This window comes from Mycteria americana, chromosome 13 (genome assembly GCF_035582795.1).
Source record: "Mycteria americana isolate JAX WOST 10 ecotype Jacksonville Zoo and Gardens chromosome 13, USCA_MyAme_1.0, whole genome shotgun sequence".
In the NCBI taxonomy this organism is placed as follows: Eukaryota; Metazoa; Chordata; class Aves; order Ciconiiformes; family Ciconiidae; genus Mycteria; species Mycteria americana.
In genome coordinates this window covers 3,647,348-3,671,228 of record NC_134377.1, presented here as the reverse complement: position 1 = coordinate 3,671,228, position 23,881 = coordinate 3,647,348, and the positions used below count along the sequence as shown (strand labels likewise).

General features: G+C 59.4%; 1 protein-coding gene across 1 annotated transcript in view; it reads right to left on the bottom strand.

Moving 5' to 3' along the window:
- KSR2 (kinase suppressor of ras 2) overlaps positions 1-23,881 on the bottom strand; it is an 83,815-nt gene that overhangs the window by 54,405 nt on the left and 5,529 nt on the right. The window contains exons 2-4 of the mRNA XM_075516116.1: positions 21,914-22,054; positions 20,891-21,041; positions 12,998-13,502 (exon numbers count right to left, since the gene is read on the bottom strand). Of these exons, the coding sequence (XP_075372231.1) occupies positions 12,998-13,502; positions 20,891-21,041; positions 21,914-22,054 (797 nt within the window). The remainder of the gene's footprint in view (positions 1-12,997; positions 13,503-20,890; positions 21,042-21,913; positions 22,055-23,881) is intronic.

Here is a 23,881-nt window from a genome sequence, read left to right as displayed (position 1 = left end):
AGCGCTTCCTGCAACGCAGTGATTAGCCACTAATCTCATTTTTTTTCCACCCATAAATCAGTTCCAGACCAAATATTTACTGCGAGCATCATTTCCTCGCCAAGCAGGGCTGGTGACAGCTCTCATTATTAGGAAGGATGAGTGATTTTGGACAGAGGGAGATTTTTCTCTCTCCCTGTTTCTTCAGAAAAAAAAAAAAAATTAATAAATACACGCAAACACCATGATTCAACTAGGTGACCAGCAAGGGTCGGCTGCCTGTCTCAGCATGGCCTCGACCTCTTTCACTCTCCCAAAAGAGGGGGAGCAGGGACCGAAGCCTCCCTGCCACCGAGGAGAGGAGCGGGATGCTGCAGCAGGAGCATCCTCACCCACGGCAAGTCCCCGGCCGCAGGGGGGGCAGAGGGACAGGGTATCCCGCTGCAAGCACCCCGACACCGGGGACAGCGGTGTCGCAGCTGTTAGGGACCCCCGAGGTGTCGCTGGGGGACTGGTTTGGGGACCGAGAGCAAACCTGCACCTTCACCTCCCTGGGTGTGCACAAGCGCTGGGTGCTCCCCCAGGCTTTGAGCCCTGCTCGAACGGGCTGAGGCGGCAGCTTGCCCCTCCACGGGAGAGCAGCGCCGGGGCAGGATACGGCCACAGAGCCCACAGCGCCCATGGGGAGCTCGGGACGAGCCGCAGGGCCAGGGCAAGCACGTGGCTGGCTTGCAGAGGACACGGCTGTCCCCTTGCTGGCTTCCCCCGGCTTTGCCCCCGGCTGGCAGCGGGTCCCAGCACCACGCACGGTCGGGTGGTGCACCCAGGGAGCAAACCCCCACCCCGTCCTCCAGCAAAGGCAGCGGTAAACACTCCGACAGCTGGAGGAGGAGGAGTCCTGCAAGCGGCAGAGGGCACAAACAATGAGCTGCAAAGACATCCCAAGAGGCGACACGGTTCCTCTGCTTCTCTGCATCCTCTTGGCCGCTCCAGAGCGGTCGCAAGGCCACGACCACCCATTTGGGGACAAGGCACCCGGGGTGCCAGCGGGGCATGGGGCACACCCCTCCCTGCCACGCAAGCCAAGCCCCGTTTGGGGCTGCTTGCGCAAAAAGAGGGTCAAATACCACCCTCGCTGCGTGGGCTTCGGAGCCGGGGCGCAGGATGAGGCCGGTCATGGGCACCGCATAAGGGACTTGCTGCCGTGGGGGGGTCACAGCCCGCTCCTCACCAGCCTCCTACATCCACCCGTTTGCATTGCGGCATCCCAGAGGGAAAGTGGGATGGTTGCCCTTGGCCTTACGGCGGCGGCGCTCCCCCAGACCAGCCGTGGCCACGGGGCCATAACCATGCCCATGGGAAGCATCTCCTCGCCCATCAGGGAGTCCTCCCCAAGGGCTTTGCAGAGGGCTCCGAGGGAGGCATTTTGGGGAATGCTATTTCATAGAACCATTTAGGCTGGAAAAGACCCTTAAGATCATCGAGTCCAACCGTTCAGACCGCCCCGTGCTCCCGCACCACCCGTGCTCGTCTCAGCCCACGGAAGGAGCGCCAGGACAGGGACGATACGCCGCGGCCCCCTCCCCATAACCTACCAGCAGGACACGGTAAAACTCAAGGGACTCTGGGCTCTCAGAGGAATGCGCTTTGGCCAGTGACCGTGCCAGCCCAGAGCAGGATGCGGCCACCGCCCTTTGGGAGAGACGCAGCCGGGGCCGCGCCAGCCCAGCCCCACTGCAAAAACCTTTCCTCCTCCACGAGCACCAAGCCGCTCCTAAATTAGGCTTTTTCCGCGCCGGGGGTGAAACGTCTCTCGCTTTTCGGGCAGTAGCGGAGATAAGGCTGCAGATCCGCGGGGCGGAGGAGGCTATACTCCTAACCGCCGCCGGCCTCAACTTCCAATTCCCAGGAGCGGTTTCACCCATCTCTCACCAACATTTCCATTTGCCCTCATTTACCCAAGCCAGAATCGCACAAGGGGGGGGAAAAAGTGTGTGCTGGAAATGGATCCTGGTCCTCCCAGCCTAAACCCCCCAGCACAGCCCGGAGCCCCCGGACCCCACACCCCAGGGGCAGGAGGAGCCCACTCCGCTGGGCATCACCCCCCTGCCGGGCTTCCAAACCCGGCGAGAACAGTGGAAGTGAAAAAGGGGACTTTTTTTTTTTTTTTAAAAAACAAGGAAAAACATCAGCTTAATTCAATTTTCCATAGGGATAAAGCCCCGAGACAGCAGCAGACCCCCCCTTTCCTGGATGGGGGCCAGGCTGGACCTCGCTGCTGGGGATCTCAGGCGAACAAGCCCCAGCCGGATCGGAAGGAACCGGCAAAGTCCAGCGCACGGTGCGAACCGGGCTCGCTTCGATGCTCGGGGGCGGTTGGCTGCGCTAATCCCCCCATTAAGCACCATTTCAGACCTCTCCAGAAGCTGGCAAGTTCTCAGCTGGTTGGCTGGGGGGGGGGGGGGAAGGCGAGCGCTCCTCCTAATACATCCCGCTGATTATACAAGAAACGCTGATGGAGAAGCAAAGACAGCAGAAGGGAAAGCGCAGCACAGCTCTGCAAAGCCGCGGGGCTGCGGAAGGGGCTATTTAGATGGTGGCGATACCTCCCAGCCCCTGGGAAGGGCCATTTTCCTCCAGTCACAGCTGGACAACCACCGAAATGAGACTCCAGCCCGCGCTGGGGAGGCTGCGAAGCTCCAGGCGGGGGGAGCGGGGAGCTAGTTATATACCAGCTATTTCTTATTTTGGCTTTAAAAGGTTTGCGGGGAGTGAAGAGGACCACGCGCAGTCCGTCTCTAGGCTTGAAGCCCCCCAAAATCTAGGAGACACCCTGGGGTGACTACAGCAAGCCCCTGCCACCCCCAGGGATGGCAGGAAAAGCGCCACCGCAGGGACCAGGGCTCCTTTCCTGGCAGATTCGGAGCAGATCCCCAAATCTGAACATCCCGACTATTTTGTTGGCCACGCCAGGACCCTCAGGTCCCCTCTCCACACTCGTCCCGGCCCCATCCCCGCTGCAAGAGGCTGCAAAGCTGGGCAGCCCCGGAGGCTCTGCAAGCACCAAGCACCCCTCGCTGCAGGAGTGCCAGGCTCCCCCCCGGCGCGGCGGGACCGGATCCCGCCCCACGCAGCCCGCGGCTCCCCAAACCCTTCCCGAGATCACCGGCTCTCAGCCCTTCCCACGTTGCGAGCCCCACGGCTGCTCCTGGACCTGCGGACCCTCCCCAGCATCCCCCATCATCCTGCCCCGCTCCGTTACCTCTCACCGTCCCCTAACCCTCTGCGTGGCCCAAAAAAAAACCGCATTTTTATCCTTGTCTTCCCCGTGCATCGCCCGGGGGGGACACCAGACACAGCACCCCCCACCCCAGCCCCCCGAAACCAGAGTTCACAGGAGCATGAGGGCTCGTTTCTGCCGCAGGCTGACATGGACGCTCGGGAAAGTCGGTGCCGCTCGCCGGGAGCGAGCGATTCCACGCGCAGGCAGGTAAATGCCAACTATTAGGGACAGAATTTCATGCAAGAATTTGCTAAATATATGATGATGGTTTTCAAATAAATCAAAAAAAAAAAAAAAAAAAAAAAATAGCCCAGCTAGTTTGACGCGCTTAATGCAAATCCCTTTAGGTGTCAATCCAGACTGAATGGCTCGTCCCCGCCTGCTCTGGGGAATCAGTCGAATGCTTATCACCGGCTTCAGAAAAAAAAATAGAGGGTTTCAACAGGCGGTGAAAAACACGAGCAGACACCCAGGACAAAGGGCCCGTCACTCCTTTCAGCCCCAGCGAGGCTCTACGTGCATCGGAGCCCAGCGGGAGGGCAGGGATTGACAGGGGCTTGCGGTGTGAGCCGGGCCGCCGGGACGGTATGGATGCTATAGGGTTCCTGAGAGAAAGGTTGGGCAGTGAGGACGCACGGAGCTTTGCTGTGCAAAAGCACGAAGCAGCTGGGATGTCCCCAGGTGGTTCCCGGGCTGGAAGAGCAGGACGCGCTGGGAAAGCGAGCGCTCGCCAGCAGAAGTTGGAACATGAGGATGGGCAGAGGGGGACCTATAAGTTATGGGGAGCGGAGATGCAACAGCTCTAGGGCTGTCAGCCCCGTGACGCTGCGGCGTACGGCTCTGCCCAGGGCTACGGCTGACCCGCGGCCAGCCCAGACGGGACGCGCCACCCCGTCCCCTGCACCCTGGCAGCGGTCGCTTCTCCGTGCCCGCTTCTTAAATAAAAGATGGAAATCGGGTAAATAACTACCTGCTCTGTGGGCATTTGTTGTCACTCGCCAATAGTATCGTAAGAAAAAGAATTAGAAGAGGTTCAAATTTGAAATTTAGCCGAAACAGGTGAGTTGGCCCTGCAGCTGACTGCGCCAGACTATGTTTTATTCACCACTTTGCTCCTCTCCAGCACGCTCCAATTTCAACGCGAGCATTTCTTTTAAAGGAAGGGAAATAGAGTGAAGAAAAAAAAAAAAAAAAATCCTCTCATCGGTATTTCAGCTGGCGCTCTGCAAAGGATGAAAGATCGCTGCTGCCTGGCCTGAAGTGCACGGCCTCGGTCAGGATTCAGCCCAGAAGATTTATGGCCTTTTGACTGGCTTAATTGCACAATATTCTGTATTAAATCAGAGGAAGGAGAAAGTAAAGCGCTTCCCCCGTGCCGCAGCAGCCTGCGAGGCTCTGCCCGTCCACACCAGGCGCTCACCTCCATCCCCAGCAAGCAGCACCCGTGTGCAGTGACCAAAAAACAGGAGGAAACCCCACGAATTTACTCTTGCATTTTTTTTTTAAGGCAAGAAGCAGCTGCCACTTCTGCTCCCTTCCTGTTGGGTTGCCGTGTTGGCACATGGCTAGCAAAACCCAACTCCTCTCTTCAGGGATTCCCAAAAAACCCCACAGAAATCCAGGCAACTTCCCCGGCCAAGCGGCACGAGCATCCCCAAGCCAACAGGCTTCATACCATTGCATAGAGCCAACAGGCTCTCTTTGATATAAAAAAAAAAAAAAAATAGAGAATATCCACCAGATGTTACATTTATCCTCTTCGTTACCGTAAGAGGCAACAAACCCCTCTGCCTCCAGCCAGAGGAAAAGCAGGTTCTTCGTATCAAAGCCTCGACAGTTACATATTTATCCAAACCAACAGGCTTGGGGTGTCTGGAGCAAAACTCCCGTGGCTGGAGCCGTCACAGCCAGGACGGGAGGCCCCAGGTCACCTTGCACGATGAGAATCAACACGCAGCATCACGGCCGGTGCTGTCACCCGTCCCTCCCCGAGCAGCGAGGACGGCACCGGCTGCTTTAGCGTTTTCAGGGTTCAAGGCAAACGCACAGGTAAAGCCAGTGGATTATTTGAACCTGTCTGAACAGATGAAATTTCTTCATTATACACCCAGATCCGAACAAGCTCTATGCAATACTAGCTTGATATTAAAAAAAAAAATAGAGAATATCCACCAGATGTTACATTTATCCTCCTCATTACCGTAAGAGGCAACAAACCCCTCCTCCTGCAGCCAGAGGAAAAGCAGGTTCTTCATATCAAAGCCTCGACAGTTAAATATTTATCCTAGTGCCTGTCCCCGCTTCCCTGGACGGCTGAATTTTAAGGTTCAAGTCTTACTGATCTATTATTCTCTTTTCGTAGCACAAAGCGTAACTTTTTATTACAGCTGCAAATTACAAAGCTGGGAAATTCTTTGAAGGGAGCTCGAGCCAAACGGGTTTTTTTTCCCCTCCCGGGACTCGTGCGCTGACAAGACGGTGCTGCAGGAGGGCGGCAGGAACAACGCTCGGAGCAGACGCAGGCTGCTGCGTGGAAGGAGCCCGAGGAGCTAATTGCCAGGATTCTGAAGCAGGTCCTGTTTCTCATTAAACCCCTTCTGTTTTCTTTATTTCCACCCTTACGTTTCTTTGAGGGACACACAAGGGCGGTGGTTGATGAGCACCACCGGCTGTGGGCAACCAACGATGGTGAGGTTGAGTCTCCTTTTGCTGGAGCCCGTTCCACACCGGCTCAGCCCCAGGGTGTCCCTCACTTGCACCCAGATGAGTGGGTTTCCCCATCCCACAACACGACCTCAGCCAGGCGGGCCGGCTCTGGGCATTTCCCCCCCACCACCACCAAATCATAGACTCACAGAATGGGTTGGGTTGGAAGGGACCTTTAAAGGCCACCTAGTCCAACCCCCTGCAGCGAGCAGGGACATCTTCAACTGGAGCAGGTCGCTCAGAGCCCCGGCCAACCTGACCTTGAACGTTTCCAGGGATGGGGCATCGACCACCTCTCTGGGCAACCTGGGCCAGTGCCTCACCACCCTCATTGTCAAAAATGGCTTCCTTCTACCTAGTCTGAATCTCCCTTCTTTTAGTTTAAAACCATCACCCCTTGGCCTATCGCTACAGGCCCTGCTAAAAAGTCTGTCCCCGTCTTTCCTATAGGCCCCCTTTAAGTACTGAAAGGCCCCAATAAGGTCTCCCAGAGCCTTCTCCAGGCTGAACCACCCCAACCCTCTCAGCCTGTCCTCACAGGAGAGGAATGAGTGGGCTGAAGACCACAGAGCTCTCCATCGGTACAAGACTCCATTTCCCAGCCACCATCACCACCACGCTTGCAAAACGCAACTAAGAGAAGAGGTGCGATCAACTTAAGCGCTTGCCTACGCCACTCGCATTAACGTGAGAAGAGCAACGCCGGCGTGGCCCAGGCACCCGTGCACGTACCCAGACCCGTTTTGGGAGGCAATTCTCAAAAAACGACATCACTGGAGGGAAAAGCATGGGCTGGCCACGGCTGGAGAGCCCCGAGGTGGAGGTTCATTACACTAACTACAGCTCTGCAGACTTTTCGTCTCCGAAGAGACTTGGGGCGATTTTTCTGTGTGGTTTGCTTGCAGGCTGCCTCTGGATCCGAGGTTGCTGATGCATGGTGGGCTTGGGCAGCTCTTTAATTGAAAGAGAAAAGTCAGAGCAGTCTCATGGCTTTTTGGGAAGCCTGCTCTCCCTGCCTGCTCGGTTTTCATTTCATTATTGCCAAGGAAGGCACCGGAGCGCTTGGCCAAGCCACCGCCTGCTTGGGCACTGGGCTGGCCACAGCAGCGGGTCAGTGGGGGCTTGCAGGATGGTGGTGAAATACGCTCGCCAACCTCTTGGGCCACAAAGAAGAGGACAGAGGAGCTGCTTCATGTCTTTCCTGCACAGCTGCAGCTGGAAGAGAGAGCTGAGAAGAGCTCAAGCATGTCGTCCTATCATGACCAACAGTGGTCAATCCATCTCCCGGTCACCACTCCGGGACGTTGCCCGCAGCACCTGCCCTCCCCATGCCCTCCCCTCCCGTGTGGACACCGTGGAGGAAGCAAATCAGGCAACGGTGACGGCGGCAGGAGAGCTCTGCCGCCTCCCATCCCACCCCGAGATGTTAATCCTTATCTAAATTCATCATCACGCTCTCTGTTTTCAAAGTGGCGAAAGGAGGCTCAACTTCTCATTAAAGGACACGGTGAAAAGTTTCTCCTCCAAGCATGTTAAAGCTCCTGCTCCTCTTGATGGAATACCACAGCAGTAATTAACATTAATGACATACCTAAGGAGAACCGCAGCCCAGAGCAGTGGGATAATTGCAGCAGAGAGCCAGTTTGTTACGGAGGCTACCCATCACTGTCAAGATGCGGTATGCAGACCATACTTTGAGAGAGCTGGAGACAATCCAGGACCTGTGCAAAACTCCACAGCCCTGACTCACCATCAGAGGCACCGAGATTAATCAGAAAGATTATTTGGAAACAGAGAGAGATGCTGGTCATTTTGCTCTCCAAATTCCCTCACTTCAATGCTCTCCCCCTCGCAGAAGCACCAGGCAGGTCTCTACATTTTCAGACACCATACAGGGTGAATAACACAACGCTGAAGACGCCGCATATGGATTCTTTGCACGCGTTGGTAGTGTCCCGCTGCATCCACCTACTCTACAAATATCAGTCTCCTGCTCAGCCCCAAAGCCAAGAGCCCACCCGCCTTTCCAAGCCCGGGAAACGTCAGAGAGACACCGGGCACAAGAGCTATCTCGATGCCGCTCTATCAAATCCAGCCCATGCAGAATATCAAATAATTGATCTACCGGGTAGAAGCACTGATTGGAATTGATACAAGGGAAAACATCATTATTATAAAGGTTGCAGAGCAGCAGAATAAATGGCCCATCACTCAGTAGCATTTCAGAGCAGCGTAGATGATTAACTCTGAGGGACAGTCTAACTGCTCGGTGTGGTGGGGACGGTGGAGAAGACCTCTGGTGCTAGGTTTCTGCAAGTCTACGACTCAGCCTTTCACCTGGCTGCCTAGATGCCCCAGGAAGGATCCTTGGCCAAGTGCCACAGGAGATACGCTGTTCTCAGGGGTTTTTCTGTTACGTGGGATGGCAAAAACCAACCCCGCAGCAGAGAAAGTGTCAAGTTAGAGTTGGCTCAGAGTTGGAAATCATACAAGGGAAAAGGAAAAGAAGAAAATGGGTACATGCTCTATCACCAGATCAGATGTGAACTTCACACCTGACTTCATTCATCCAGGATATCCTCATGCCGATTTTGTGAAACAGTAGCAAGAAACCACCTCAGTGTCAAGACGGCTAAAGGCAAGGAAGATGACCGTCATAAGGCTTTGGATAAACAGCCTTTTCCACCAGAACACCTAACTGTACCTGCATCCGTGCCTCGAACGCGATTGCAACGATAAAGGATAAGGAGACTTCACTGAAAGCTTACCTAAAATAAAGCTGCCTTGAGCTGGAGGAGCCTCCTCCCAGCCCAAACCTGACCTAGGTACACCACAAAAACTGCACGTTGTCTCCAGCAGATGCTTCATTTTAGCTCTCGGGAGAGTTCAGCATTGCCTCCGGGGCTCAGCTATGTCAGGTCACGCTGCTTTAGTTCACCATCGATACGCTCTGATCCTCCCTCCCCAGCTGCTTGCCGGAGGCTACTCTTTGAAGGCCATGGAGTTCATGAATTTGGCCAGACACCAGAGCGGCAAAAGGAACCACAACTGGGAAGCAGGTGAGGTTTTGGGCTCACCTGCCCTTTGCACGGGTCTAAGGATGAAGACCACCCAACCAGCGCTTTGGGGCAGGACACCCCAGGGCAGATCTTGCCTCCAGAGGCGAGATCCTTCCAAGGATCTAGGATATGCCCCCTTCCAAGGGTTAACACACGCTCTCGAGCTCGCTCTTAACTAGCTTGACTTTTGTTCCCCAACTAATGTATTTTTAAGACCTTCCATTCAGAGTTTCTTTTTTTTGTTCTGACTTCTTGCTGATGAATAATCATTAACTATCCATGAAAGACTTAAATGGCCCGTGGAATTCATGAGGTATTAAATGGGCATTATATTATCAACCACTCCAAATGTTTTGTTTCCGTTTCAAGACCATTCATGAGATGTTTATGGACTGCGGATTTATGGAAGCCGGGGGATCTTTTTAGGAGTAATGTTCCATACCCCAGAGTTACGGTCAACAGCTGGAGGCTCCGTGCAGGAAAATCTGAGGCTGTAAGCTCAAAAAAATTAACCCCTGCTTCAGAAGATTTCAGCATACAAAAATGACGGATTAAACCCTAGAAATAAGCTCCGAAACACAAAATGCAAGCAAACTTACGAGCTGTCATCGAGCGTCAAGTGGTACGTGGTGGCCTTGCTCCAGAAGACCTCGTCACTGCTACTGCTGTCCCAGATATATGGTGGTGGTTTACTTTGGTGCCTGCGCTGAGAGGGAAAGACTTCTGCTCCTGTCTGGAGCAGAAGTCTTATGAGGAGCGGCTGAGGGAGCTGGGACTGTTTAGCCTGGAGAAAAGGAGGCTGAGGGGAGACCTCATCGCTCTCTACAACGGCCTGAGAGGAGGTTGTAGAGAGGTGGGGTCGGTCTCTTCTCCCAGGTCACAAGTGATAGGACAAGAGGAAATGGCCTCAAGTTGCGCCAGGGGAGGTTTAGACTGGATATTAGGAAATTTTTCTTCACCGAGAGGGTTATCAAGCATTGGACCAGGCTGCCCAGGGAAGTGGTTGAGTCGCCATCCCTGGAGGTATTTAAAGGACGTTTGGATGAGGTGCTTAGAGACATGGTGTAGTGGTGGGCTTGGCAGTGTTGGGTTTATGGTTGGACTCGATGATCTTAAAGGTCTTTTCCAACCTATATGATTCTGTGATTCTGTGAAAATCTGTGGGGACAGCCCCGCAGCACCCCAACAGCTTCCCTCCGTCAATACTGACCCACAGCTCATGGGGAGAGAGCTTTTTGCTTTTGCATCCCTGGCTCCCCAGAGCCCACTTCATCCCATCCCGAGACGGGGCACACCAGGCGAGGAGATAAATCAGCCTGAGGGACACCAGCCTCCCTCCTGGGAGGGTTTCAGCTGGGTCCCACCAGAGAGCGGTCTGCAAAGAGGCACTAGGGGGTAAATCGAGACCCAAAATCGCCCCAGGACATCCCAGCCAGCACTTGGGGTCCCCAGCAGCGTCCCCAGACTATCGGCGCTGCAGGTCTACCACCTCTTTCCATGCTGGGACACGATACAGGGAGCAGGAAGCCACGATCCGAAGCAAACCAAGAGCCCGCTGGCACAGCTAAAACCAGAAGGAGTTGATCAGAGAAGGCTTGAAATAATTTTTCAGGGATGAGCTCCATTTCACGTTTGAGGTCAGGAGGAAACTCCCCTCCTGCGAAGAGCACGGAGGACCCAGACCCCACAGAAGTTATGACGCTAAAAAACCCTACCCTCCAATGCCCGCGCGTTGCACGGACGCTGCCATAAAATAAGAATTAGCTGACAACAGCCCCAAAAAGCCACTTTTTCTCTGTGCCAGGCAACGCGTTAGCCACCGCATTTAGGCTAATAAACAGCTAAAACTTCAGCACGCCTCTGCTAGAGAAAAGGGGGAAAAAAAGAAGAAGCTGCCTCTTTAATGCACTAATTACTATCCCGACACACTAATGGGATTAGCAAGCAGGATTTAGTGGTTGCCTCCTGAAAAATCATTAAGTGCCATTAGAGAAAATTAACCTCCCCGGTTCTCCGAGCGGCTTTCGGGAGCCCGGGTCCTTCCGCATGGACACGATGAACCCCCGGTAGGACGCTAGCGCACCAGAGCCCTGTTAATATTGGCTCGCTCTTTCCTCTAATAATTCACCAACCGTGATCCGAAGTTGCGTCACCTAAGGCGGCCCAGCACCAGGGGAAGGGGAGCACCAGAGGTGCCGGGCAAACGGGACGCGGTGGGGCAGGGACTGAAGGAAAGTAGAGGCCGACGAAGGAAGAGGGGACGTGACCGTGCTCGTGCAAACCCTGTTTACGATTTCCTTCTCCACGCCCTGCCCTGCTCTTTCCCCTTGCAGGAAAGTCGAGGCATCCCGTCCCCGGCTGGCTCGGGGAATCACTGGCCAAAGGGTTTGCTGGAATAAGGTCCAGACACCCATGTCCAAACCTCGCCCCAGATCCGTGTCAGGGTGACCCGGGGCGTGCAATGACCACGGTGGGGATCGAACGGCTCGGGGGAACCAAAGGCACGCTTCGCCCTCGGTGAGACCTGCCGTGTTAGCAAAGGGTAGAGCTTGGATCGGACGCCGAAATGCAAATAAAAGTATGAGAGGAGAGGGGCTGCTCGCTAAGGCTTTGCTCCTGCAGACGTGGTGACGCTCGCTGGGGACGGACCAAAGTAAATATGACTTTCCGGTGCCGAAGCACGAGGGGGAGGGTGACCTTACAGGAGGCATCGTCCAGCTGAAATAAATTAATTTCCAAAAGCCTTTAGAGACCGCAAGCTCCGAGCCCGGAGGAGAAGGATGACCGCCCTCGTTTCACGTAACGCCCGCGGCCCGGCAGCTGCCACGGCCCTGGGGACGCGGCGGGGAAAGAGGTGACGCCGCGATGCTGCGGCCACCAGATACGTCTGCCGCCCCAAACCCCCTCCAGCCTGCCCCTGCCCGGACGGGGGAGATGAGGGGCTGGCAGCCAGGAGCACCCCATGCAGGCAGCGGATTTTAACCCTTCACGTGCCCCAGCCAGAGCTGCCCGAGCATCCCAGCTGCCTCGGGGGCCGGGCTGAGGGTCTGTGCCGCCGTGCCAGCGTAGCCAGGCTTCCCCCCGCTCCCACCGCATCCCTCAGGGGACTCTGCCTGGGTTTCTGGCACGGTCTTATTTTCTAAGAACCCCCAATTTGAGGACAAGCGGTGCAGTTTGTCCTGGGGCATCTGTTTCGGGAGGCTAGCAGCCACGCTCCGTCCCGACGCGTCCTCAGGGAGAGGGGATGATGCCCCGAGGTGGCACCGGTCCCCTCCGCCACCCCGCGCCGAGGCAGCAGGAGGGCTTTCCCAGCACGGCCACCGAAAGGGCCCCAAGGAGATGGAGAGGGAGCGTGTGGGTGCCGGGGAGCCCTTTCCCTGCACAGCAGCAGCCTCTGCCGGCACCGGAGCCGAAGAGCAAGAGCAGCGGGAAGGAGCCGTAGCGTGGCCGGGGACTGACGAGCCTTCCGCAAACACCAGCAGGGATGGAGAAGATACTGGGGAGGTCTCCAGAATATAAAGCATGCTATATAAAATATCCACCTTTCAGCTGAAAGAGGGTTCCTCCCGTCTCGTTCTCGCATGCACTCACGCCCGCCCGCAGCTCTTACGGCCAGGTTGTGCATCCCCGCGCTGCAGCCGCAAAATCCCGCCGTCCGACCCACGCGTGCCACGGGGCCGCGCTCCGGCACGGGCGGGCTTCGCTGAGCAGCGGCCCTGGAGCCCCTCGGTGCTCCCCGCTCGCCCCGCGCTCCCAAAACGGGGTTCCAGGGGAGCAAAGTAGGCACCGTCCCAGCAGCACCCCCGCTGCCTGCTAGAGCTGCAAAGGGCTTTTCTACCTCAAAGCTCAAAAAAAAAAAAAAAAAAAAGACACCGCGCCCCGACATTTAGGGACCAAAGCACTTTTCCAAAGGAGCCGGGACGGGGTTCATCACCCCACCGCACCCCAGCACCCCGGGGCACCCACTTACTTGGGGGTGTGCGCCTCATCCACGCGATGCCCCAGCTGGAACTCGTGGGACTTGCTCCGGTGCAGCGCGGTGAAGCCGGGGATGAGATGGATCAGTTTTCGCGACGAGGGCGGGGGCGTCCCAGGGGGCTTCAGTTTATTCCTCCGGCGTACTGGCGGCGTGCCCGGCGGCGTCATCGTGGTCACGATGTTGGGGGTACGCGGAGGGGTGTGAGCGACGTGTCGCTGGCGCGGGGAGGGCGGCAGGGAGCGGTGGCCGGACTCCACGGGCGGGCACAGCCCTGGGTGACCCTCCACGGTCAGCCGGTCCACGTGGGTGTACATGGGTCCGTGGGGCGAGCCCGCGTGGCAGTGATGCTGCCCGCACTTGGGTTGGACCTTGGGGCTCTGCGAGAGGTGCGTCCTGCCCCACTGCCCCGGCTCCGGCTGGCACCCGGGGCTGTTCTCCTTCCCCGGCTCCGTCGTGGGCCACTGGATGGTCCAGTCCTGCTTGGAGAGGCTGCCGCCTGCAACAGAGCACACAGACGTGGCCGTGTGGCGCGGCAGAAGCCACGCGGTCCCCACCCCGGCACCGCGTCGTCCCCCCCCCCAGAAACACCGGCAAGAAGCTTCTCCGCGTTACGCACGTGCAAAGCCAAACAACCGCTTCGCCAGGGTTAGAGAGGCGCTTTGCCCACGTGTTTCCCCGCCGGAGCCCCCCACGTGCGTCCCCCCATCATCACCCGTCTTCCCACCCCAGGACGCAGCACGGGCATGGGACAGCCCTCGCCCGGCCAGGGGACAGCCCTCGCCCGGCCAGGGGACAGCCCTCGCCCGGCCAAGGCTGCTGCCCCACCTCACCCCCGCAAACCCCCCCGTGCCAGCCAGTTGTGCCATTTGCACAGAGGAGGGGGACTGTAATTAAGTGGGGCTCCTCTCTGCTTCTAATTATTCATCTCCACCAGCGCAGAGACGAGCGAAGGGCTGTCGGCAGCACCTTCACAGCGCCAAAGCGACAGACCCAATTCAAGGTCCCTGCGCCGACTCCTTTTGATCGCCTCCGCTAAGAAAACCAACGTAAAACCGTCACCTCTTTATTTTAAAACGGCTCCTTCCCCATCCCTTTTTTGATTATTAATTGCCTGGCCTCTTCTCTCACCAGCCTTTTCAAGGGAAACATTTTATTTCAAGCTCCAGAGGAAAAGGAAAGGAGGAAAGGGCTTTGGAAATGGAAGCTTTAGGACTGGATCGAAAAAAAAGCTCCGGGGGAGAAGGGGGACGAGGAGTTTTCCTGAATCGTTCTCCCAAAGCAGAAAATAAAGATAAAAAATAAAGCAAGTCCTATCCAGCTGCTTGCAGAGTTGCTTCTCCAGCTGCTACGAAAAGCCCTTTGACCCAGCGAGTTAACGCCCTTCCTTGTATTTTTATTAATTAAGGAAAGAATCCTGCCGTAGGACAGCCTCGCCTCTGCCAGGACAGCGCTGCCGGGACGCCCGTGCACCTCCAAAGCCACGCACGAGCCCCCTCCTCGCTGAACCGGCCCAGCCCAAGCGGGGACACGGCCGGTGAGGGGTTGGAGCGTGTCCCCCCCCCGCCCCGGAACGCAGCCCCGCACGGGGACGTGCCACCTCCGGCGAGGCCACCCTGCCCGCGGGCGCCTGCGCCCACGCGCCAGCGAAGCTGGGCGCTCAACCCGGGCCGTGTAGCCGGACCGTCTCCTCGTCCCCGAGGCCACCGGTGGCCACCGAGGCCACCCCGGCTGGTGGCACCCGGCTTCACGCAGAGCGCGGGGCTGGGGAGAGCGCAGCCGTGGCCGCGCACGGGCAATAGGTGAGGGAGGACGCGAGGCCGTGAATTAAATCCTCCCACAAGCCGTCGTCCCCTCCAGTTAATTAACCCACAGCCAGGGAGTTGCAAATCAGCATGCATGTATGCAAATGAAGGGGCTCCCCCATTGGTTGCTCTGCATGCATAGATTTACATAACTCAAAACTGCCCGGATGCTGCGGGCCCGGCAGCGTCCCCCCGCTCCCATCCCCAGCGGCAATTAGCAGCGGTTAACGAAGGAGAGCCAAGGCTGCTTCCTGCGAGCTGACGCTGGGCTGTGGCATCGCCGCCACCGCGTCCCCCCCTCGCTGCTGTCCCCTTCGCCGCCCAGCCGTGTCGTAACATGGCACTCGAGAGCAAAATATAGGCACTCGAGAGCAAAATATAACCCGTTTTGGGGCTGGTGGGTGCGTCAGGGCTACAAATACCCCGGATAAGCTGGGGAAACGTATTTTCAACACACGGTTGCTTACAGACGCGCTGCAGGTAACGGGCACTCGGTGAGATGAGATACGCTTCAACCGAGAACGCGCTTGAAAGCAAAAATAACAAAAAAAAAAAATATCCCCAAGCTCTTGGTTCTGCAAAGCGTGTTAAACGCTTTCGGATTTCATCCCCCCAGGGCTCCCCTGGGCGTTGCTGCTCTGCCAGAGCCGATTCCCAGCCGGAAAAGCAAGGGAAGAGCTCGCGCAAAAGCAAACTCAGCTCAACTTCCCCAGGCTCCACCTGCCTTGACGGCACCGCAAGGCCGCCCGTTCGCTCGTAAAAGCCTCTTTGTTTCGTTTAGGTAGGGAATATTAATTGCATATCGAAATGAGCATCAGCTACGGCCGCCCACCGCCCCTCCGACCCCACGGGCCGCCGCTCCCCTCCCGGCTGCCACCGAGCCCTGGCCACCAGCCCGAAGGGAGAGACGCTCTCCTTGGCCAGATTCGGCTTCGTTAATCCCCTCGCTGCTGCCGCTGCCTCCCTGCTTAGCTCAGCCTCCTTCACTCCACCGAACTTCATTAGGGAAGGAGCTTTTTTTGAACCACTCCATTAAAATAAACAAGAAAACAAACTCCTGGCAGGAGGTGGAGAGGAGCGCCCGCCGTCGGGACGCAGCGGAGATCAAGAGACGCAGCGAGATGGCTAAGCGTCACCAGAAAAAGCTGCTTTCCCCCTGTTCCAAAAGACAAATAGCAAGTTTTGCTTTGATTTCCTAAAACAAAATGCTGGGAATCATTTACTGCCCTGTAGGGAGCTGGGGCAGCGGGTCCCCTCCAAAGGAGGAGCCGTACCCGAAGCAGCCCTGCACCCCGACTGCTCCTTGGGAGATGCTGCGATCGCTCTTCTTCCTCCCCCCACGGCGTCTCCAACCAAAGGGAGACACGCGCAAAAGCAGAGCACGATCTTGGCGTGCTTTGCAGCGAGGGGAACCCCCGCGGCTGCAGCCACCTCTCCCAGCAGCAGCGTCCCGGGCGATCCCACCCTCGCCACGGGGCAAAATAAACCCCGGCATCACCCAGCCCTTCGGCCCCATCGCCGGCAGGGACCAGCCCGCGCCCCATCCCGGGTACACGCAGCCTCCCCGGGCTCCTCTCGCCCTGCCTGCCCCCGCGCCGTCCCCAAGCCGCCCGCAGCCGGGACGACTCATAAATATTCAGCGCCGGATCATTTTTCCCCATAGGACAGCTAATAACCTCCACGCATAACGCGCTAGTCACACGCCATCAGCTCCTCAATCCGCAGCGGCCCCGCTCCGCTCTTACTTAATAACAAATTAATCCCGCTTCAAGTTCAAAACCGACGCCTTGGCTGCTAATAAAATACCGCTGCCAAGTGCAAGGTTTCGCAGCTGAGAAAAAATCCAATACAGACTTGTTAACGCAGTAAAGCAGGGGTTTAATATAGGGCTGCCACTATATTTGATAAATATAACATTGTTTTGTTTTATAAGCTGCTCCGGGGCTTTCCCTGCTGCTGGAGCTGCCCCCAGGATGCTCGGTACGCAAAGGGGCTCCTTCCCCACCATCAAACTCCATCCAGGCAAAATTCATCAGCATTTAAGAGATAAAACAGCATCCCGCTTCCTCCCTGCCTCCGCCCCAGCCCCCATGCCCAGGCAGAACCGGCCTGGGAAATTAGATGTCTCTAATTAACAGCTCAATAAATAGAGATTGATGGAAAAGGTTAATACTGTACCTCATTCCTGCTTTATTAATACTAATCTTGGCTTCTAAAAATCGACCACTGCTGCACTTGCAAAGAAATTACACGATGTTTTAAAGAGGCAGCGACTTGTTCATTAATTATCTTTTCAGACTAGGACCGTCTCTCGGTTTACAAGGAGATAAAGCGCAGCTAAAAAGCCACGTCCATCGCAGCGTGGTACATCTGGGGTTCCTTCTGGAGGGGCCGCGATAACCCCATGGACCCGAGATCCCGGCACTGCACCCAAAAGACCATCGCTGCCACCCTGAGATGCTTTTCAAACCCCCCCCAGCACCCAGCCGGCTCCTCGGGGCCGTGCAAACCCCCCAGGCCCCCGGCGTGGGGGGTCCAGCCGGGCGTAACGCAGCTCCCGGGGGCTGCAAGCATCGAGGCGACGCAGCCGATTTCCAGAACCCTCAACGGAGGGTTGGTGGGGCGTCACGCGGAGCCCCGGGGACGAGGGGGCACGCGGCAACGGGACGTGGCTCCACAAGCCAGGCCGGCTCTCGAAGCCGGCGTAGACCTGCCTCGCCCAAGCTTGCAGACAGGGCAAAGCTGGCGGCCAGTCGCCGAGACGTGGGGCCAGCCAGCAGCTCGGCATCTGCTGAAATGCAGCCGGGGGACGGATGGGTGGGTGGGTGGGTGGACGGACGGACGGACGCAGCCTTAGTACACCCCAGATGGGAGAGCTGCAGCCCCATCGCTGCTCGGTCCCAACAGCACGGGGGGACGTTGCCAGCGTTCCAGAAACGCTGTTCTGCCAATTCCCCCTCCCCGCAGCCCACCAAAAGGCGCTGCCTGGACCACGGTGCATCTCGGATCCGGCCCTGAGCAGCTGGATGGGACGATCTGCTCCCACCTCCCAACCGCAGCCTGGGGCAGCTAGCGAGCATCCCGCCCTGACCCGGCCAGACGTACCGACCCCTCCCATCTCCCCACCTGCAGAAGAGGGGCAGGGGCTGTGCTCCCCCTTTCCCAGGGGGCAAAAAGCAGGGGAACTGCTGAGACGGGGCCATTTGACTTGGCAAAGGCTCTTCCAGGCAGGGAAACACCAGCGCAGAGGCAGGGGACAGGCAGCTGTGCGGAGCGGGATACAAGGAGACCATCTGCCAACACGGCTGGAGCTTTCTGCACCCAAATCCTCTGGAAATTCAGGGAGATTCGGTCTCCTCCGCTGCCCGGGGAGCTCCTGCATCTCTCCGGGCTGGCAGGGGCTCCACGGTGCCCCAGGCTGCCCGTCCCCTCCCTGTCCCCAAGGCTTGTGCCATCCATTGGACGATGCGCCAGGGATTTCCGCGGCAGCACCCACGGTGCCAGCACAGCAGGGACCCACGCCGGCCGGCAACGCCAGGGACCGTTGCACCGCGGAGCCCAAGCCTCCAGCCCCGGCGGAGCGGGAACGGCCGCCGCAACATCTCCGCGATGCTGGAGGGATGAAACGGCAGCCCTGGCCGCGCAGCCCAGCCCGCAGCCCGCAGCCCGCAGCCCGCAGCCCGCCCGGGAGCAGCGCGACGATGGATGGAGTTAAACAGAGCGCTGGGGAAGGCAAACACACAGGGTGCCTGGATAGCAGCAAACTCCCTCCCGCGGGGACCCAATGGACCACCAAGCCACGTCCCGCCAGGAGGGCTGGCAGCCCCATCGCCTGCCCCGTTAAAAAGCAAATCGAGCAGCGAGCATCCGGCAGCCCCCCGGTACCCACCCATCTCTGCCAGCCAGACACCACTGGAGGGGCAGGAGATGTTTTAGCATCTCCACTGCAACTGCTGAGCCGAAGGCTCACGTGGATTTTCCAAAGCACGGGTCCTACCGGGGCGCAGGGGAATTCCCTTGGCCGACCAAGCGGAGGGGCGGGAGGGGTGATGCAGGGGCTGGGCTGAGCCAGCACGGCGAGTAAAGCAGTATTTGTTTGCAACGGGCTTTAAAAGTCAAAGGTGTTTAAACAAAGAGCAGGCTGAGAGCCTTCCCCGGGCTCCGAGGGAGGCATCGATGCCCTTCCTCAAATAGTGGAGAGACTTAGTGAAAATGCCAAAGGGAAGGAGGGCAGGAGCACAGGCGGGAGCTGGATTTAGGGAGTTAAAGAGCGTGGGGGAACTCGTGCTCTGCCAGAAGTGCCAGGCTGGGTTCAGCCGTCCCCACCTCCCCGCTCCGGCACAGGGGTGGAAGCGGCTGCTGCACCAGGCTGGCGGCAGTGGGTGGTGGCAGGGGCCCTCTGCCGCTGTCCACTGGCACCGGCCAGCACCGCCACGCCACGCCGTGCCACGCCACGCCACGCCGTGCCATGCCACGCCACACGGGAAGCCCAGAGAAACCACAGTAACCACAAGTGGATGAGGCCGAGATCCCTCCAGGGTAGGAGCTGGGACCCCCTGCCTGGAACACGTCGTGCCAAGCAATGGTAATAGGGGGACGCTGCTGGTCCCCAAAAGCTGCCCCTCGTCGAAACCACGTCACATCACCCTCCTCACGGCCAGCCCCGTCCCCAGGGGCTGCTCCGGACCTGCAAAGCCCAGCCGAAAACTCGGCAGCTACACCCCAGCAGGGCTCATCCCCCGTCTCCCCCAGCCTCTGGCACGGAGCAACACTGGAGGAGCCCCCGAGAGGGGACGGGAGCCAGGCAGAGGGGTCTGGGGTCCCCAAACCCCGGGGGGCTGCCAGGACTGGGGTCCTCCTACAGAAGGGTCTTGCCAGGCCAGGACTCCCAGCAGGACCCACAGCTAAACCAGCCCACTACCATCGCCCCCGGCTAGGACCAGGAAGGGAGCCCTTGGGAAGGGGTTTAGACTGTGAAAGGGGGTTTCACCGCCCCCCCCAGCTTGCTGCTGCCTGTACGCACCCCACGGGGCAGCACCCCGTGCTGGCAGCGCTCCCCCGAGCTGGCACCAAAGCCCCAGTTCCGCGGGGAAGAACCGCGCCGGCAGGGCACGCTCCCCACCGCACACGGGGAGGTGAGGCTGGGCCTCTCCTTGGGGGGCACACACATAGGGAAGAGCCCCCCAAACTCTCGGGCCGGACCCTGCCGACAGCAGCCCCAGGAAGGGAGCCCTCGGTGCCTGGACAGCATCATCCAGCAAGGCTCGGCTGGCCTAGGACGAGGTGCCAGGAGAGCCGGATCCCGCACAGCCACCCGCTGCACCGCTCGCCCCTTCCCCACGCAACCCCGGCCATCGCTGCCGCCCCCAGCCCCCAGCCCCCAGCCCCCAGCCCCGGCCCCAGCCCCGCTCTGCTCGCAGGCTGCCGGCGCGGATAAAGCCGGAGCAGCTCCGGCTTCGTGCGGCCGCCTCTGCAGCACAGAGCTCTGCTGCCACCGCCCGGGGACCCGCCAGCCCAGCACCCGCGCCCCAGCACCCGCACCTGGGGCCGCCAGCGTCCCCCGGGGCACCCACCAGCATCCCCCGGGCCGGCTGCCGCGGGGAGGCACCCATACACCCGGGGGAAGGGGAAGCAGGGCTTGTGCGCGCCCTGGGAAGGGGTTCTGGGTCCGGGGGCGCGGGCAGCCACGAAGCGATGCCGAGCGGCAGGAGCTCGCTGAGTCTCGGGGGCTGTTCCCGAGGCTGCGGGCTGTGCTCCTGCAAGCAAGAGGGGTCGGGGGCACCCTGTAAGAAACGCTGCGCCCTCCTTGGGCAAAGCCTCCCTGCAGAGAACTGACAACTCATCGCCTCCCAGAGAAGCGAGCCCCCCCGTGCGCTCCCGAGCCACGGGGACGCACCAGGGCGAAGACGGCCCCTGCGGGCGGCGGGTACCCGGCCGTCCCCCGGGGACGGAGGAACTCCGCAACCCACGGAGAAGACTGCAAACGCCTCCACGCTCCCGGTGTCACCGCAACGGGATGGTGCCACTCGCCCCAGCCGGCTCGAGGGGACCCGGCCAGCAGGTACAAGGGTGCCCAACTCACCGGACTTGTGGACGCTGCGGAGGCAGGAGAGGGAGGCGTTCAGGCGGGCACACTCCTCGCTGTTGGCCCCAAACTTCTCCACGGTCGCGCAGACCTGGTCGTCGGTCATGTCCAGCAGCTCCTCCAGGCTCAGCTGCCCGGGGGCGATTTCCTGATGGGGAGGAGTGGGGCAGGAGTGAGGAGGGAGGAACAAACCACCCGGGAGCATCCTCTAAACCAGCATCTCAGGGCACGCAGATGAGAAGCTGTTCCCTCCTGCTGCCCCATTTGGGTCACAGACCCAAAACCATTCAGTTTCCATCCCAATCCACGTGAAAACCTGAAGAGCATAGCTCAAGCCTCAGCTTTATCTTGAGTTTTTGCCCAGTCTCGGGCATATCTAGACCCAGGTCAACATCGGGACATCGGGGAGCGCCGTGAAAACCTGCCCCTGCCCTGAGCGCAGGCAGGGACTGGCAGCTTCGGCACAGGCTTTCCTCCTCCCCAGGGGGGCTGTTACAGGAGCACCTTTGGGTGCCACCCCCTCCCTGCGCCCATTGCCTGCAGGAGCCCAGGACACGGCCGAAGGACGCCGTGACCTGCCGTGGCACCACCACGCCGTGACAGGGACGTGGGGGACCCCCAGTCTGGGGGCCAGCGCCCATGAGGTCCCCCTGGCACCCACGTCCTTCGCCGGGAACAGCGGTGGGGTGTCCCCGCTGGTGGGTGGAGGAGACCTGTGGGGTGACCCTGGCCAGCAAGTCCCGCCATGGGCTTGCAGCATCTTTCCATGCAGTAAAACAACCTGGTCCCTCTGCTCTGGTCTCCCACCTCGTTCCCCACCGCCAGCACCGTCCCCTCCAGCCTGCCCCAGGGCCCAAACATGGCTTCAAGCCAGTCTCCATCTCAGAAAAAACTGCCCCCTTGTCTAGTTTTGCCCGAGGATCCCACAACCCCCCGGGCAAAACGCTACTGGAGGGGTCTGGCACCCAAACCCGCAGCAGGGCCCTTCCCACACCAGCGCACTCGACGCCCAGCCCTCACCTCCATCACCTCCTTGCGGATGTCGACAATGCGGAACCAATGCAGGAGCTGGGGGAAGCCCTCCAGCTTGGCGTTGCGCTCCTGCAAGGCCACCTTCCTCTTGCAGGACAGCTGCCGGCTGAAGTACTTGACCAGCTTGCTCTGGAAGAGAAGGCGAAAGCCCCGTGGGACCCCCTGCCACGGTCCCCCCACCCCACCCCGCGGCAGGAGGTGGACGCGGGAGGAGGCAGCTTGGGCTCTCCCCTCCCTCTGCCCCATCCCCGGGGCGCACGCAGCCCCTTCTGCCCTCAAAACACCCCCCCGGTACCGGCTGCCGAGCTTCTGCAGCCAAGGGCTCCCTTGGCATCAAGCCGGGTGTCCAAGGGGGGGCATTTCCCTCCCAAAAAAGCCCTTTCTCAGCTCCCGTATCCCCAGCCCACCGTGCTTCAGCGCCGGGGTCTTGCTCGGGGGATGGACAGCCCTCGCCACCCTGGGGACCCCACGGCGGGTGGATGAGGAGAGAGGACAGGGGACACGGAGGCATCGCTTCTCCCGCACGCTAACACAAATAGCACCCCCTCCCAGCACTGCCCAGCACCCAAAGGGCACGCTCCCCTCTCTTACACCCGGGCTCGGTGTGAAGGGACCCCCCGAGCACCCCCCACCGGGAGCAGCCAGAGCATCGCACCGCGCCAAGACCGGGACGTGGGCGTTTGCTCTTTATTCCCCCCACGTCTGCCCCAGCCCTCCTTCCTCCCACTGCTCCTCATCGCCACGACCGGAGCCATCGATCCCTCTTTGCTCGGCCGTGGCCCCATCCCTCCGCCAACCGTTCCCCCCCCAAGCCCTCCCACCACGAGGCCAAAGATGCCACGTTAGCAACCGCAGCCTGACAGCTCCCAAAATAAAGACGCTGAGCGACTGGCCTCCTTTCTTGGAAATATAGAGCAGAGCCCAGCTCGCTGGAAACCTGCTGGGATTTCCTGCTCCCGCTTTTCCAGCTGGGTGATTCCCCGCTGCCGGCAGCGCTAGATGGTGCTGTGCCGCTGCCCGCTGCCGGCTCCCGCACACCCCAAAAATAGATGAGCAAAATACGCGATGGTTTGGAATAAAGAGGCGAGGGCAGAAGCCCCGTTACGGCATCACAGGGTTTGGGAGAGCTTCCCCGCCTCCCCTGGTCCCTTCCCGCGGTGGCACCCAGCGGCGACGGCCACGGGGCTTGGCGTGACGGCACGCACGTGAGCAGAGGGGGGACCCGGCCCCCCCGCGCCCACCCGTCGTGGTTGGGGTGAGCTGGGTGCACCCAGAGAGGTGCAAAACAGGCAAAACCAGCCCCCTCCATGCTGCTTGGGGGGGGGCCAGGCAGCTCAGGCATGGGAGGGGCTGGTGGTCCCCACCCCGATGTCCCACCAACATCGCCACCAGCAGCACCCGAGCGGGTGACAGCTCTGCCAGGAGCCGGACACCCCAACCAGGCGGCTCCTCCCGACCTGGCTAATGGCCACAGAGATTAATTACCAAAAATTAATAGCCAAAAGAGAGCTGGGGCTAGCGAAGCAAACGGCTGGGGAGGCCGCAGGGAGCTCCTGGCCGGGCTCAGCAGCACCCGGAGGAGCTGCCAGGGCTGCTTTTTAAGAAGACCCACTCTCCTGACGCAGACCAGCACAAGGTTTCAGGGTCAGCCCCGATGGCCCGTCCTAAACGCGCCCCAGGCCCTTGGAGGGGAGATAGCAGCAGGCACCTCGAACGCACACAGAGGCAGCTCCTGCCCCCCCCCCAAAAAAAAACCCCTTTCCCACGCACAACCGCAGCAAAACACCAGCAAAAACCCTCCTAAAAAAAACCACCTCCAACCCCAGCAGCCTGCTCTTCGTCCGCTCCTCTGGCCCCCCCCAGGCTGAGAGCTGGGGGGAACTAAAGGGGACGCCAGAGCCACAGGGGCCTCTCCAGGGCTAAAATCAGGGGACGGGGACAGAGCTGGGGACGGGG